This window comes from Fusarium falciforme, chromosome 5 (genome assembly GCF_026873545.1).
Source record: "Fusarium falciforme chromosome 5, complete sequence".
In the NCBI taxonomy this organism is placed as follows: domain Eukaryota; kingdom Fungi; phylum Ascomycota; class Sordariomycetes; order Hypocreales; family Nectriaceae; genus Fusarium; species Fusarium falciforme.
Window position 1 is genome coordinate 1,072,029 of NC_070548.1, and position 14,923 is coordinate 1,086,951.

General features: G+C 52.8%; 4 protein-coding genes across 4 annotated transcripts; 2 read left to right on the plus strand and 2 right to left on the minus strand.

The window, feature by feature from the left end:
- Positions 1-1,223: 1,223 nt before the first annotated feature.
- Positions 1,224-2,538, plus strand: NCS54_00658300 (Hypothetical protein; the record flags this gene model as incomplete). Its single annotated transcript, XM_053152035.1, has 4 exons — positions 1,224-1,596; positions 1,656-2,060; positions 2,112-2,264; positions 2,315-2,538. 4 exons carry the CDS (start codon positions 1,224-1,226, stop codon positions 2,536-2,538), a joined length of 1,155 nt encoding a protein of 384 aa, XP_053008010.1.
- Positions 2,539-4,481: 1,943 nt separating this feature from the next.
- On the minus strand, positions 4,482-6,404 carry NCS54_00658400 (Hypothetical protein; the record flags this gene model as incomplete). Its single annotated transcript, XM_053152036.1, has 1 exon — positions 4,482-6,404. One exon carries the CDS (start codon positions 6,402-6,404, stop codon positions 4,482-4,484), a length of 1,923 nt encoding a protein of 640 aa, XP_053008011.1.
- Positions 6,405-6,967: 563 nt separating this feature from the next.
- Positions 6,968-9,376, minus strand: NCS54_00658500 (5-methyltetrahydropteroyltriglutamate--homocysteine S-methyltransferase; the record flags this gene model as incomplete). The annotated part of the gene is made up of 3 exons (XM_053152037.1): positions 6,968-9,037; positions 9,095-9,252; positions 9,304-9,376. 3 exons carry the CDS (start codon positions 9,374-9,376, stop codon positions 6,968-6,970), a joined length of 2,301 nt encoding a protein of 766 aa, XP_053008012.1.
- A 2,132-nt stretch (positions 9,377-11,508) lies between these two features.
- On the plus strand, positions 11,509-14,590 carry NCS54_00658600 (Hypothetical protein; the record flags this gene model as incomplete). Its single annotated transcript, XM_053152038.1, has 3 exons — positions 11,509-12,760; positions 12,810-13,478; positions 14,034-14,590. 3 exons carry the CDS (start codon positions 11,509-11,511, stop codon positions 14,588-14,590), a joined length of 2,478 nt encoding a protein of 825 aa, XP_053008013.1.
- Between the last annotated feature and the right edge of the window lie 333 nt (positions 14,591-14,923).

Consider the following 14,923-nt stretch of genomic DNA (forward strand, 5'->3'; position numbering starts at 1 on the left):
GGGTTAACGCGGCTGTCCAACCCGAGCCAAAGTGTTGCTGTGACTGCGGGGAGAGGATTTGCGCCCGCGGCTATTGGATGATTAAGTATCCGGACTTGAAAGTCCGCCTGATTCCACAGAGCTTCGGTTGAGAAACGGCAAAGGCATTGGGATGATTCGAGTTCGGAGCATTCCGGGGCACATGATGTCGGAAGGGACGTCTCGTCTCATGATGGAATATGTTTGATGTTGAGTCTTGGAGTTGAACAAGCTGGTAGAGAACAACCACCTAACAAGCTCAGAAATGCAGCTGAAAGTGATCCATCATTGAAAAAGAAACGAGAAATGCAACCCAGAAAGTAGAGGAACTACTGAAAGCATGTGATGAAGCACCCGGCAGTTAGTGCCTGTACCAACGAACAAGGTCCAGTCGTCGGACACCAACAACCGATCTTGATGGCCTTACAGGGCGCCGAGGATGTCTTGTAGTGGACGTAGGCCCTGAAGACAGGCTGCTTCCAGGGACGACACGCCTTGAGATGGAGGGGGGCGAACCCCGCAGACACTGGCTTCCATTTCGTCTCTCCCCCACGATAAGCGAGGTCAGCCTCTGAGGTGCCCGCGCTTTCCATATCCGAGGATTTGTACATTGGCACTTTGAGGTTCGCAAGAGAGACATGACCCGTTCTTTCTCCCCCGCGCCTTTCTTCCCGTCTGGCAGACCAATTGATAGGTACTTGAATACATATCTCCACCCTCGCTGCCGCAGACCTCAACCCTCCAACCTTCATCTTTCATTCCCCTTTCCCCCTAATTTGACTGTTTGTCCAGAAGCTACAACTTGGCATCCACTGCCCGCTGCCGTTCGCCGCCGCCGTCTGCCGCGGGCACCCGGACGCCCGAGCGCCCGAGCAGAGAGAAAGAGCCGCCCACCGCCCGATAACCCGCCGCCGCTCCGACCCCCGACCTCCGAAACTGGGCCCTCGAACCCCTCCGTTGATTTTCCCCCATCGTCTCTACACTCGGCTCTCTGGTGTCTCGCGTCTGAATGGACCCTGCGGCTGTCCGCGACAGGCCGTGTTTCGACCGCGCCTCCGAATAACAGCTGCTGCCAAGCAAAATCGGCTTTGCAACTCGATTCTCGCTCGCTCAGGCCTCCCGTCGTCTCTTGGCCTGGCCTACCCCCTCGGCGCCCTCTGGTCTGAGGCCCAATTGCTCTCTCCCCCCGAGAGCGGGAGGAAGCAATGACTGCTGAAGCTCGACTGGCCCACCAAGATGTTACAGGCCATCAATCGTCATCGTCGTCATTCCCATCCCCGGTTGCAAGCTCTACAATCATCATGCCCGACGGCGCTGAAGGGCGACGCGATGGCGAGACGACGGCCATGACCGCGACGGGCGCCGCCGTCACCGCAACACCAAAGAACCATTCCTACCACCGATTCATCAAACGATATCGAACCGAGATCTCAGCCAGCTCATCCAGTGTCTTCTCCACTCTCGCCGCGTTTCCTCTCGATAGTGTCAAGACGCGCATGCAGACATACCACTACAAGGGATTTCTTGATTGCGTGCGGCATACCTACGCAAATGAAAAGCTCGGTGGCTTTTTTCGAGGTATAACCCAGCCAATTGAGATGACCTCTTTATTCCTTTCTCTAACCTGAGTATTGTAGGCGTCACGGCCCCGATGGCCAGTATCACACTCGTCCGTACTGTCTCCTTCTCCATCTACCAACGCGCAAAATACTCCTATTCCAGCTGGGTGAAGCGAAATCTCGGATTCGACATCATCGGCCACGTCAACCAACGCGGTACATACCCGAATCTCTACTCGGTCGCATGCTTTGGGGCCGCTGGTGCGACTGCTGGTTCCGCCATAACATTCCTCGCCTGTCCTTTCGAGCTCACAAAACTCAGCGCCCAGGTTTCTGTCCTGCTCGCTGAGCGGGGTGTCACCAATGGAGGTAGTCACGCGGTGGCTGCTAGCTATCAGAACAAGGGCACACTGCGGACAATGGCCAACATAATTAAGCACCGCGGCGTGTTGGGACTTTACACTGGCTTTAAACTTCATCTATGTATGTGATTTGTACAAATCACGGGGCAGTCGATGCTAACGGGCTCCCTAGTACGCGATACTTTGGGAACGGCCATCTATTTTATGGTGTATGAAAGCGGGAAACAGGTCGGAAACACGTTGGCTGGCGATCATCCTAACAGTAATAAGGCGGCCGTTGTAGCCGCCGGGGGTATGTGTGGGCTGGTCTCTTGGGCTATGATATGTAAGGAACTTGAAATCGCTGCTTGTTTTGCGTACTGACGATGTGTATAGATCCCATCGACTCGGCCAAGAGCATCTACCAGCGCAACTCCCTCCTCTATTCCAAAGGCCAAACGGTCGAGCCGGCACCCAAGATCGAGTTCTTTAAGCGGCACATGTATCGCGGCCTCGGAGTCTCCATGACCCGCTCATGCGTGGTGAACGCCATCTTCTTTTCATCGTTTGAATTTATCAAGAAACACATCGACTCGCTCGAAGACGAGGGCAGGATCTGAGAGTTCCTGACCGAAAGATGTATAAAAAACAGATATCCCGGTTGGTGGGGGTTTGGGACTTTTAACTTGGGTAACTCTGGATGATTACCCCTGGGCAAATACGGGCACAGATGCATGCATTATGAAAGGGCGTTTTTTTTTTTTTTTTTTGGAACTATGTGTTGACTTTACCTGTTTATTATCTATTGTATCCCTCTCATCCCGACGTCATATCCGCTTTGAGTGGTGAGACGGCGAATGGTTTTCACATGGTCAACCCAATGACGGCTGAGAAAGGAGGTTATGATGGCCACATGGCGAATGAGTGGTGACGGGGACCCCCTTGAACTAGGGAGAATGTAGCGACAATAAACAGCTCCTTGAAAGATCATACTACCTGCATGTGTATAAATGGTCTGCTCTGTTTGCCTGGCCACTATCACTGAAGTATTTGAGGCGGTTAATTTGGTGCCTGTAGGAGAGAATGAGATGTTGCTTTGGGTCTGACTACCTAGTTCCTTGATGAGGGAACAGCTGATATACAGGCTCCTTTCTTAGCTTCTCATTTCCCTAGTCCTTGTCCACTTCCACCCCTAGCCTTTCTATCTTTCGCATCGCCCCTGTAGTATCATGCCTTTACTTCTTCTCACCCTCCTTGCCCTGCTCGCCAGCCTGAGTCTTGGCGTGCTCGGCCTTGTCAGCCTCCGACTGAGCCTTCCTGGAAAACTCAGGATCGTTGCTGGACTCGGCCTAAGCTATAGTGTTAGGCATCTCGGAGTCGTATGGCTTTGCGGGAGGGAAGTGGCGGGTAACTCACATTGGCGGCCATGATGCGGGCCTTGGCCTCCTGGGTCCAGTCGACCTTCTTGTCGTTCTAATTTCCGGACATGGTTGTGAAGAGTGAACTTTGTTTAGAAAGTGAAAGCTGTTAGTTGAGTTGTTGTGAGCTGAGTTGAGTTGTAGTGTGTGTTAATGGGGAGAAGAAGTCGGTGAAAGCTGGGAGAGGTCAGGGGTATTTATACGTTTCCTAGACGGAGGAGCTCCTGGTAGGTAAACAGAAGTAATGTGTTCTTTTGTATTGTATGCTGGTGTTGGCACTCGCTGTTGTGATTGTTCTGCTTGCAAGTAGACTTGCTGTATTAGCAAGCAACAGCAATTACGAAAGCAAAACACCCGCCGTTGACAATCAGCAGTCAAGAACTACGCAACAGATTCTTTCTGCCCCAGGGTTTGTTTCCTGGAAAGTTTTTCCCTATTTGTTGTCTGAGAACACGTCTTGGCTGGCGACAACGAACAACAGATTGAAACGACGGCGATTGTAAGGGAGGCTTGTATTTGGAAACACTCCTAGCTTTGTATCCAGAGAAAAATGGATACGTAGAAACAAGGCCAGTTTGATGAGCATATCTGGGATCATCAAACTGATTCAGTTAGAAGACTTTGCTGAATTGTCGATGCTTTCCTGACTGAGAACTTCACTCTGTGACCAAACAGAAAAGTCTGTGACGTGGTTTGGCCGCTGTAGAGTGAGAGGTGTCCCATAGGCTATCCTTTAAACTAGAAGGCTGCTTAAATTTCAAGAAAGTTGTCGATAAAGTTTGTCAAGGTGACATCCTAGAGCCTAGACAAAGGAGTGTGGGATAGTCGGAGACGTCGGATGCAACTGCACATCTCCATACTATACCGACGTATTTTACAAACTTGATTCATACTCCTACAAAAGCTTCAGGAAACTACATGTCATGATCGTGAATTATGTTGGGTATTCTAAATGTACTCGTTTCTCGTCCAAACCTCTATTTATCTCAGACGCACGCTCAGCCCCTCGCCATGAATAGCCTGTTGGTCGTATATCCTAACAATACAACCAATTCAATGCCCATATCGACGGGCCAAAGTCGTCATAGACACTAAATCGAGCCATGTTCTGGGTTACAGGCGTTTCCTGTAGTTTCCAAATACGCTCATTTGCGTAGACATTTCAGCAGAGGAGCAATTCTTGACTTCTTGCTCAGGCCAACTCGGTAGACTGGCTTGTTGAGGATTGCCGATAGTCCTCGAGAGGGAGTCGTAGTCTTACTTACGACTGCTGGCTTCTCCTCTTTCTCTTCCTTTTTTGGTGTTGTTGTATCTTCTAGAGACTTAGAAATCTCGTCCTCGCTGGGATCGACCTTGTTCATGGAGGTTAGTCTGGATTCCTGCAACACAGACTTGTCTTCTCGGCTATCCATGGCCTCTTTGCTCTTCTCTTCCTGCTCATCGTCGACCTTGACCTCCTCGACTTGATCATGTGCTTCAAACTTCGCCGCAGATCGCTTAGTGACCTTGGTGGAAGGAACTGCATCATTAATTGACGGCTGCTCGACTTGTGGACTCGGTTCCTTCGTTTCTGTTGCAGGTTGATCTGCCTTCCGTGGCCTGCCTCTTTTCTTCTTTGGCTTCGTGACGGGTGTCCCTTCTGGTTGATCCGCCGGTGTCACTTCTTCTGCTGCTGCCTGTTTCTTTGGTCGCCCTCTCGGCTTCTTTGCTTTGGCGGGTGGTTTCGTGACTGGTTCCGTGGGAATCTCTGCAGGAGGCTCTGTCGGAGGTTCTACCAGGGGCTCTGCTGGAGGTTCCAGGTGTTGCGGCTCGTTGTGAACTGGCCTCGTCTCCTCCACAGCTGGTAATTCTGGTTGGTCGACCCTGGTCGGCTCTGGCACCTCATAAACCACTGGCTCAGCTGGACTCTCACGTCTCTGACGCTCTCGCTGTCTCGGCTGCTTTTCCCTCGGCGGTGACTCGCCCCCAGCAATGACATCGGGTGACGAATCCCATCTCAGTCTAACAGACTGCCCAGTCGCAATCCTCAGCGGGTCCATCATACTCGAGGGCATGGGGGCCGTGCTGGGCATTGGAGCAGTGCTCATCAAGCAGGTTCCGTTGCTCCGAGGGGTGTTGACGTTGGTTGCCTCGTCGCTTGAACCTATGTTCTGGATATTGAACTGATAAATCGGGGGTAATGGCTGGTTTAGGCTGTCGCTAGATGGCATATGCACACTCTCGTACTCCATCTTTTGAGTTTCAGTCAAGGGCTTTGGGGCGATGTAGAAGGAAACATCGTCCATGACCGGTAGCGTGGGCGGAAGCATGCTGGGCGTTGGCTCTGGCTGTGATTCTCGTCCTTCGTTGTCGTTGCTGAATGGGATGGTGACCAGATCGACTTCATTGGATCCTTGAATAGATGCTTCTGGATATTCCACCTTCCTTCGCTTTCTCCTCCCTGTTGGCGAGATCTCTAGCCCGTCATGGACTGGATCTGGATTCCTTCCAGACTTTGTGTTTAGCAAGTCCCATGTGGTCTTTGAAGTTGACCCCAGGGTCTGTTGGGGCTCTCGGCGCTTAATGCGGATCTTCGTTTTCGGGCGGCTCTGTCCAACTTCAGGGGAGCTCGGGACATCCCAGGGATCATCCATAACAGCCGTGGGTGCCTTCTTCCTCCCTGGCGTTGACGCCTGTGTCCATTCATCCGGGGTGTTTTCATACGGTGCTTTTTGCCCTTTTGTGGCTGTACGGTCTGTGACAGAGACGAGCGACGATGGCTCAACCAGTCCTGTTACGGTACGCTTGAAGGGTGCTGGTGCTGTCATTTCTGAGCTTGAGAGTCGATCCTGGTCATAAGATCGGGTCGTCCCTTCTGGAACATAGGTTCGAGCGGCATCATTCTGCTCGTCGTAAATATTCCGGAAGAAGGACGGATCTGTTGATGTTGTCGCGCGGCTTACACGCCCTGAAGAATGACTCGTTGTAGCCTCAGCTCCAGCAGGCGAGATTGGCCCCCTTGGGCTTCGTGGTGGAGAATAACCGTGATCCTCATCATCATCAGAGTCTAGGATGACGATGGGAGGCATCCTGGCGGCCGACACACCAAGTGGGTGATTGCGTGTATCAATTGTATTCTTCGCCTGAGAGACGAGGCGAGCGTGTTGTGACGTGGGGCCTCCTGACACGCGTGAGCACGTGACCTCGCATGTTTGACACGACCGGCCACCAGCAACACCACAAGTGCACAAGGTCGAGATACACATGAGACAATTCACTTGGCAAAAGACACTCAAATCACAGTAAAGCAGGTTAGGTTGGCAAAAAGTTTTCATAATCATGAAAAATAGGTCAATTTGTTGATTTTAGACCTCCATCTGCTCCCAATTGGGAGGGTATATGCAAATGTTGAATGCTCGCCAAACCATCCGTCCCATTCCCAATATCATTCCGTATCCGTAGGTTAACTTTTGGGATTCCACAAACACTACTGGTCTTTTTTGACCAGCCCCAAACGCCGATGTTGAAATCGTAGCTGATCCGCAGATTCAGCCTCCACAAAAAAGCACACTCCTTATTAGCACAGTCATCATCATCATCACCATACGCCACCATCCCCTTCAACCCTCAAGCACACAGCATGGGCTGATATTTACTGGGCGTACTTGGCGCGGAAGAACTTAGCGGCGTTAACCATGTTGCTAAGAGCCTCCTTGGTCTCCTTCCACTGGCGGGTCTTGAGACCGCAGTCAGGGTCGATCCAGAGCTGCTCAGGCTTGAGGAACTGGAGCATCTCCTCGATGCGGTCCTTGATCTCCTGCTCGCTGGGGACACGAGGGGAGTGGATGTCGTAGACACCAGGGCCGATGTGGCGGGGATAGGCAGAGTCGACGAAGACTCGGAGAAGCTTGGCGTCAGACTTGCTGTTCTCGATGGACAGAACATCGGCATCGAGGGCAGCGATGGCGTGGAAGAAGTCCTGGAACTCAGAGTAGCAGAAGTGGGAGTGGATCTGAGTGGAGTCCTCGACACCAGTGGTGGACAGGCGGAAAGCCTTGACAGCCCACTTGAGGTAGGCGTCACGCTCCTCACCGGAGCGGAGAGGGAGACCCTCACGGAGAGCGGGCTCATCGACCTGGATGACGTCGACACCGGCCTTCTCAAGGTCGACGACCTCGTCACGGAGGGCGAGAGCAAGCTGCTCAGCCTGGACGGACTGGTGGACGTCGTCACGGGGGAAAGACCATCGAAGGCAGGTGACGGGACCAGTGAGCATACCCTTCATGGGCTTGCTGGAGACGGTAACGGCGTACTTGGACTCCTTGACGGTCATGGGGGCAGGGCGAGAGATGTCACCGACAATGATGGGAGGTCGGACGCATCGGGAGCCGTAAGACTGAACCCAGGCGTGGGTGGTGAAGGTGTAACCATCCAGGCGCTCACCGAAGAACTGGACCATGTCGTTTCGCTCGGGCTCACCGTGGACGAAGACATCAAGGCCAAGCTCCTCCTGGATCTTGATGTTCTCATCAATCTCCTTCTCGATGAAGCGGTCGTACTCCTCAAGGGTGATCTCGCCCTTGGTGAACTTGTTTCGCTGGACACGGATCTCCTTGGTCTGGGGGAAGGAGCCGATGGTGGTGGTGGGGAAGAGAGGGAGGTTCAGCTTCTTCTGCTGCTGGCTGATACGGGCAGGGAACTCGCTCTTGCGGTTGTAGTCCTGCTCAGTGATCTTGGACTGGCGGTCCTTGACCTGGGGGTTGTTGGTTCGGGGGGAGGTGGCACGAGCCTGGATGGACTTGGCGTTGGCCTCAAGCTGCTCACGGACGGCAGCAGGGCCCTCAGTAACAGCCTTGGCAATGAGAGCAATCTCGGAAGCCTTCTCAGTGGCGAAAGAGAACCAGTCGGCAACCTCGGGGTCCAGCTTCTTCTCGCTGGCAAGAGTGTGAGGGGTGTGGAGGAGGGAGGAGGAGGTGGCGGCAATGACGCGGTCCTTGCCGAGCTTCTGGATGGCAGTCTCGACAATCTCAATGGCGCGCTTCAGGTTGGTCTTCCAGATGTTGCGGCCGTCGACGACACCAGCAGAGAGGACAGTCTTGGGGCCGAGAGCACCGAGGACGGTCTCGAGCTGCTCAGGGTTGCGGACAAGGTCGATGTGGACACCATAGACATCCTTGGGGAGGAGGTCAAGGTTGTGGACGATGTCACCGAAGTAAGTGGTGAAGACGAGCTTGGGGATCTTGTCACCCAGGCTGGCGAACTTCTCGTAGGCGGGCTTGAAGGCAGCCTTGGTCTTGGCGGGGAGATCGAAGACGAGGACGGGCTCATCGATCTGGACAGTCTCGGCACCAGCCTCCTTGAGCTGGGTAAGGAGCTGCTCGTAGACGGGCAGAAGCTTCTCGAGGAGGTCGATGGGGTCGACAGACTGACCACGGTCGGCCTTGCCGAGGTGGAGGAAGGAGACGGGACCAACGAGGACGGGGCGGGTGGGGATGCCAGCCTCCTTGGCCTCCTTGAACTCGTTGACAGCCTTGGGGCTGGCAGTGAGAGTGAAGGTCTGGTTGTCCTGGAGGGTGGGCTTCACGTAGTGGTAGTTGGAGTCGAACCACTTGACCATCTCCAGAGAGGGGACATCGACGCCCTCCTTCTGGTGGCCACGGCCCATGGCGAAGTACTGGTCAATGGGGTCGAGACCATCCTTGGTGTATCGCTCGGGAACGGCCTGAGAGGTGGGGTCAGCACATGCTTACGACATGAGAATGTTATGAGGTGAACATACACCAAAGTCCTGGATCTGGTGAAGGACCTGGTCGTAGAGGGCGAAGTCGTTGCTGGGGATGACGTCGACACCGGCATCCTGCTGGATCTTCCAGTGGGCAAGACGGAGGCGCTTGGCCTCAGCGAGGAGGTCAGCCTGGGAGATCTTTCCACCCCAGTCTAAGCTTTGTTAGCGGTGAGGCCCAGACAGGTATTTTCAGTGAGACTGACAAGCTTCGGTGGCCTTCTTCAGGTCACGGTTGACACCCATACGGGGGAAACCGAGGATCGCGGACTGAACCATCTTGGCGGTTTATCCGTACTCTGGATGATTCTTTTGGATTGGAAGATGCTATTGCAGAGGTTAGAAGCAGAGTTTTCGTCAGTGAGCGTGGGGAGCACGGAGCAGGCGGGGAGAAGGGCGGGGTGAGGGGCAGCCGACTCGTAAGAGCTGGAGGGGAGCTTGAAGGAGGGAGCTTGACGTACAGATTGGTTCAGAGCCCTTGCCTGTACCAAATTGGATCAATTGAGAGATCCTTTTCGAGAGAGAACAGAGGGCAAAGAGAGGATGAAGAAGAAGAAAAGAAGAAGAGAAGGAGGGAAGGAGGGGAGGTAGAAAAATGTTTTTGAGACGAAAATCTCAGGCAGGGAGACCAGGCCGAAAGCGGGGGAGGGGTAAAAATGTGGTGAATTGGCTGCTCATTGGCACCACCTCAGAGACAGACACACAGGGAAGCTTCAAAGTTCTGATCTTCATGCTCACGGCAGTACGTACCCTCCATCCTAGCGGCAGCAACACCTCAATCTGCGCAATCTCACGTATTCGCACAACAGGCGTGCCGTGGTTGGTTGGCCGGGGATGGCGGTTGCCGGAGTGGATGTCCAGGGCCTCTCAGGCGGCTCGCGGGCTGTCGGCGACGCTAATGGAGGGGCAGTTTGCAGCAGCTCTGCAGCTTTTTGCAAGGGTTTGCACCGTTTTCGCAGGGCGAACGGGGCGGGGCCAGCAGGCGTCCGCGAAGGCGTGCTTGGTCTCGGCTCCCGAGGGTCAATCACCTCATCAACCCAAGCCCTTTTCTCTCCATTGAGACGCCGTAGAGCAAGCTAAGGATCTGGGACCAAATTTTACGCCGCCGTAGATCGGCCTTTGCACCCACTCTTTGCCACTGTGTTGTCTGATCGACCGTTCTTTGCTCCCCACCAAGAGTCCATCTCATCGTCTCCTGCCATCGCGTGCCGCTGGGCATGCCACGTGCCCCATCATTGTCCCTCTTTGCTTTGTGTTACGAGTGTTTGAACCTAGGGTCTATGTAACTGTAGCTACCGGGCAATGTCGGGCTCAATCGGCCATTCTATCGGGCTTCTCTCGATGTTCGGTTGAGAGGCTTAGCCCTTACGTGAGACATCATGACTCCATGGATCCATGTCTGAGTTTACCAACCCCTCCCGCCACGAATTGTTGGGAAGGGGAGGCTGCGGACGCGAATCATGTAAGGCGATAACCATAATCGCAATTCACCTTGATTTTGAGGCCCTTCACCTTGATTCGTGGCACTTTTGATCTAGATATCTATTCGGTAAGGTTCCGTGTTTAGGTCTCTGAGCTATGCTTTGTCAAGATGAAAACTTCACGGTCAAGCAAGATCGGATTGCGATTGCTACTTTAGATCGCCACAATTCTTCAATTGCCAATTCGATAATTGGCAATCCCCAAAATGTTTTCGTGGCAGCCACACTGCCTTCCAGGAGCTACTCCAATTACGCATTGAGGAGCAATGGGAGGAAACCAAACCCTGCATCAAGTGCCTACCGGGGAACGGATGCTAAAAACTGGAAACGAATTGGGATGGATGACTACTCAGCTTGATATCAATCCAATATATTGGATCGATGGGAGGGCCAAACGACGTCAAATTCAAGGCCTGTGGTTGTGCCTTCCTTTCCCGTCTCTTATCATGCTTTCGACTGAGCAAGGCACGAGGCATGGCACGAATGCCCTCATAGGGAAGGAACAACCTGAGAGGGAGAGGCCAGACATGACTGCCTCAGCAGACTTCTAGGTATCCCGTCATCTGTTTGAACGTCCACTAACCCTTGGATTCCTCGTTCTTCAACCTTCAGACGTCTTTCTTGATCTTCTTCATCTCCATTCTGGTCGTACTTGTTCTTGGCCCTTCGCGGGCATATGAAACCACTGCTTTCTTGGAACACCATCATTCATCCTCGACCTTCTTTTGTGGCTTCCCCCGTACAAACCCCATGACGCTCTTTTGCTGTTGCAAGCCCCATCGCATGGCCCCAGGAACATCATCATCCCCTCCCCGAGATGTAGCCCTTCAGCTGATTCCCTCTCCAACCTCACCTACTGTGCAGGGACAAGCAGACTCAGAGCTGAGGCACCAACCTTCATTGATCGGGTTGTCCGATGCTCCATGGGCGATGCCAAATCATCAAGGCTCCTATGACAATGGTTCCATTATCCATCACCCCCTCGACGACGATTCCGACAGTGATCAGGATCAACCCCACGCAGCCAAGAAGGGAGGCTGTGCTTTTGACGCCGTGCGGAACAAGCTCATTCGAACCATGTCTCACGACTCGAGTACCAAGAACCCATCCCTTACTTCTCTTGGCAATAGCGACGAGGAGATTGCACGACGAGCCGAGTTGAGGCGTCTCATGCGTCAGAGAATCCAGGATGAGCTGCAAACAGAACAACCAGACGACGACATGGAAAACAAGCCTGCGCATGGAATTCGCTGCATAGCATCCATAGTCAACCTCGGCTTGCCAAGTGCTGGACCTCGAGACGCCATTGAATTCGCTGTCAATAAATCTCCCTCTCTCGATGCCCGAGTACCACGGTCTGGCAAGGATCAATCTCACGAAAGAGATGTGCTAGAGTCGCAAAACTCCACGGATGACCAAAAGAAAATGTCATTGGATCGAAATAATCTGACGGAAGAAGACAATAAGGCTGAGAAGGACGGTGATAAAAGCAATGGAACTGATCTTGCCACCAATCTCCCATCGCAAACATCTCGGTCCGGACAAATAGAGCAAGCCCATTCTCAGAAGTCTTTCCAGTTGTCTAATAGTGCCACTCGTCTTGATCGCATTTTGGGCCCTGACAATAGCTTCAATAGCCGCCATCCTTCTTCTTCCGCCGATGGCCACTCGGCTCTTGGAGTGTGGCTGATTGCTCAGGGTCTTCGTTCACGAGACAACTCGACTCTTCATTTTGACGATGACGAAGAGGAAGAAGCAGCTGGAGATGGTATCGATAGCTCTGAGGTTGTAAACCAGCCTGGACCTGCGGAAACAGCGAAGAAAGAATCGACCTCCGGCTCCCAGAACATCCTCTCGAAGGAAGACACGTTACCAACCAACCAAGTGTCTGTGGCCACTGGTACACTTGATAGGGTGAAACTAAGTGGTGACCTCGATTCAGAACGATGCAAGGTGAATCCTTATCCCGAGATCGGCTCTCGTCGCACTGGACACACTTCTTCACATCTTTCCGGAGAACGAACTGGAGCTCCGACGGTGGCAACAACTCGCAACTCTCTTGTCGATAACTCATCATCATGTTATCCATCCAAGTTTCAACCAAGCCCTGCTCGCTCTCGACAGAATTTGTATAGTCTAGATCTCAAAGAACTCGAAGGTATGGAACTGTCCCCCTTCAAGTGTGAGTTCTTAGTCACCCATTACATGATGTCGATTAACACAGTGATCAGGGCAGCCCAAATCGTCTCAGGACCAAGAAAGTGCCTCAAAGCAACAGAGCTCGAGCAACGACGATGAGCCTCAAAGTAAAGAAATTGACGTTGATCATGGCTGCCAGGGCCAAAATCCCACCCAAGCCGCTCCCGACCCAGTGTCACGGTCACAATCAGAGTGTGCGAGTTTTCTCCAACGTGAGGCCGAACTTGGAACGATTGAGAGACGATTTGGCGACTTACTCAGTCGAAAAAAGCCCAACAGTCAGTATACGAGCCGGTTCCGCGAAGAGTTCAACGAGCCCTCTCTCGGGCAGCCTGTTCGCAAGTCCTTCATGAGCAAGATTCACCTCACCGTCCCAATCCGGTTCAAGGTCAGTTCACAAAGCCTCAGTGGTCACGACGAAGGAAATACGCCTGGCCTCTCACGAGAGCCAAGTCCTACGCCTGGTTTTCCAGAGACGACGATCGGCCACAAAAAAGGAGCAAGCGATAGACGAAAGAAGCTGTCGAATCTGAGCATCCGGTCTCATATGAGCCCACTATCATCGGAGATCTTCCAAAAGCCACATTTGGAACGTCAGGAAAGCGCTACAGACTTGTGGCAACGTGCCATCAGGCTCGAGGCAGAAGAACGGCACAGCGGCAGCAATCGCTTAAGCACGCCCAATCCGGACCATCAACGAAGTGCGTCATCTAACCGATCATTGAGAGTGACTGGCACCCCGCAGAAAAGAGTCAGCAAGAGCTCTCTTTCGACAGAGAACACCCAGAGAGAAACATCCCAGCTAACTCCAACAACTGATGAAGTGTCTGGTGAGCACAATTCCAAATGGCTGATTCAAAGATGGGTTGTTCAAATGCGACCTGGGACTCCTCACACGACTGAGGGTGCTAAGAGCTTGGTGTCTCTAAATTTGGAGAGTCCTCCAAGATCATGGGCGAGGTTTCCATCATACAACAGAGAAGAGAGAAACAAGAATGCCTCAGCCAAGGACAACGTCCATCCGCGAGATTTTGCAATCAAGCTTGTTTCATCAGAGGGCCAGGTTTATTAGGCCACTGATTTGGTCCCTGGCGAAGAGAAGCAACGTGCTCAGACACTGCCACACTCCTTTTCCGCGAGACTTGGGCAAGTGGTAAAGTCGAAGATCGTCAAACTGATGCCCTCGAGACGTTTTCAACCAGAAAGGGGGCAGGTGCCTGCGGAAGGGCTGGTTGGCTCACAAACAGCTCATCTAGAGTACCCGGAACTCGAAATCCAGCCCACAGAGTCAGGATATGAAGAACTTCGGGTGCTAGAGAGGGAAATCAATAACATGAAAGGCGAGAACAGGTTGTCAACACCTGAGGGTGAAGCGTCAAGACCACGATCCACCAAGAGTTTGGGTGACCGGATATCTGCTTTGATGCACGAGGCAGCCATGGAGGAGCATCATGACCATGGTGATGAATCGGCCTTGGGCGAAACCCTTGCTACACCTGTCACACCCAGCCTACTTCAAGAGAGTATCGTGGCAACAGACGTGTTTCTTACGCCAGAAAGCCGCCTCTCTTACGCCAATAGCAGCCAGCAGGGAAAGTCAGGCTCAGATACAGGGTCGGCAGAAATCAGAGGGCGCGAGGCACTCAAGGCATTTATCGAGACCGATCAACGTGCACATCGTTCAAGATCGATAACCTGGGCAGGAAGGCCTCAGGCTGAAGACACACGAAAGCAGCAACGCTCTGACAACGCAACTGGCAGTTTATATCAGAACGAAACGAAGAGTATGAGTATGCGACCTCACAGCAGATGAGAAACCGCACGAGTCAACAGTGGATAGGCACGGCGTTATGGAATTGCGAAAGCAAGTTGGTTGAAAAGACATTAATTATGTAGGTATTCAAGGCGATGCTTGTAACTAAGTAACTACTTACGCATTTTATATCCAAACATCGAATGATATACCTGGCTTCGCACACTCTATGGAGACCTTGCTTTTGTTTCGTGACATTATGTCGTAATAAAATGGGTGTTGGGCAAGACACATATCCCACCACAGGCACCTCAGACCTAACGAGCAATGGGAACCCTGGCCAATTGGTGAATCCTACAAACCGTGGTGTGGGCATCAAGGGATAGTGAGCTA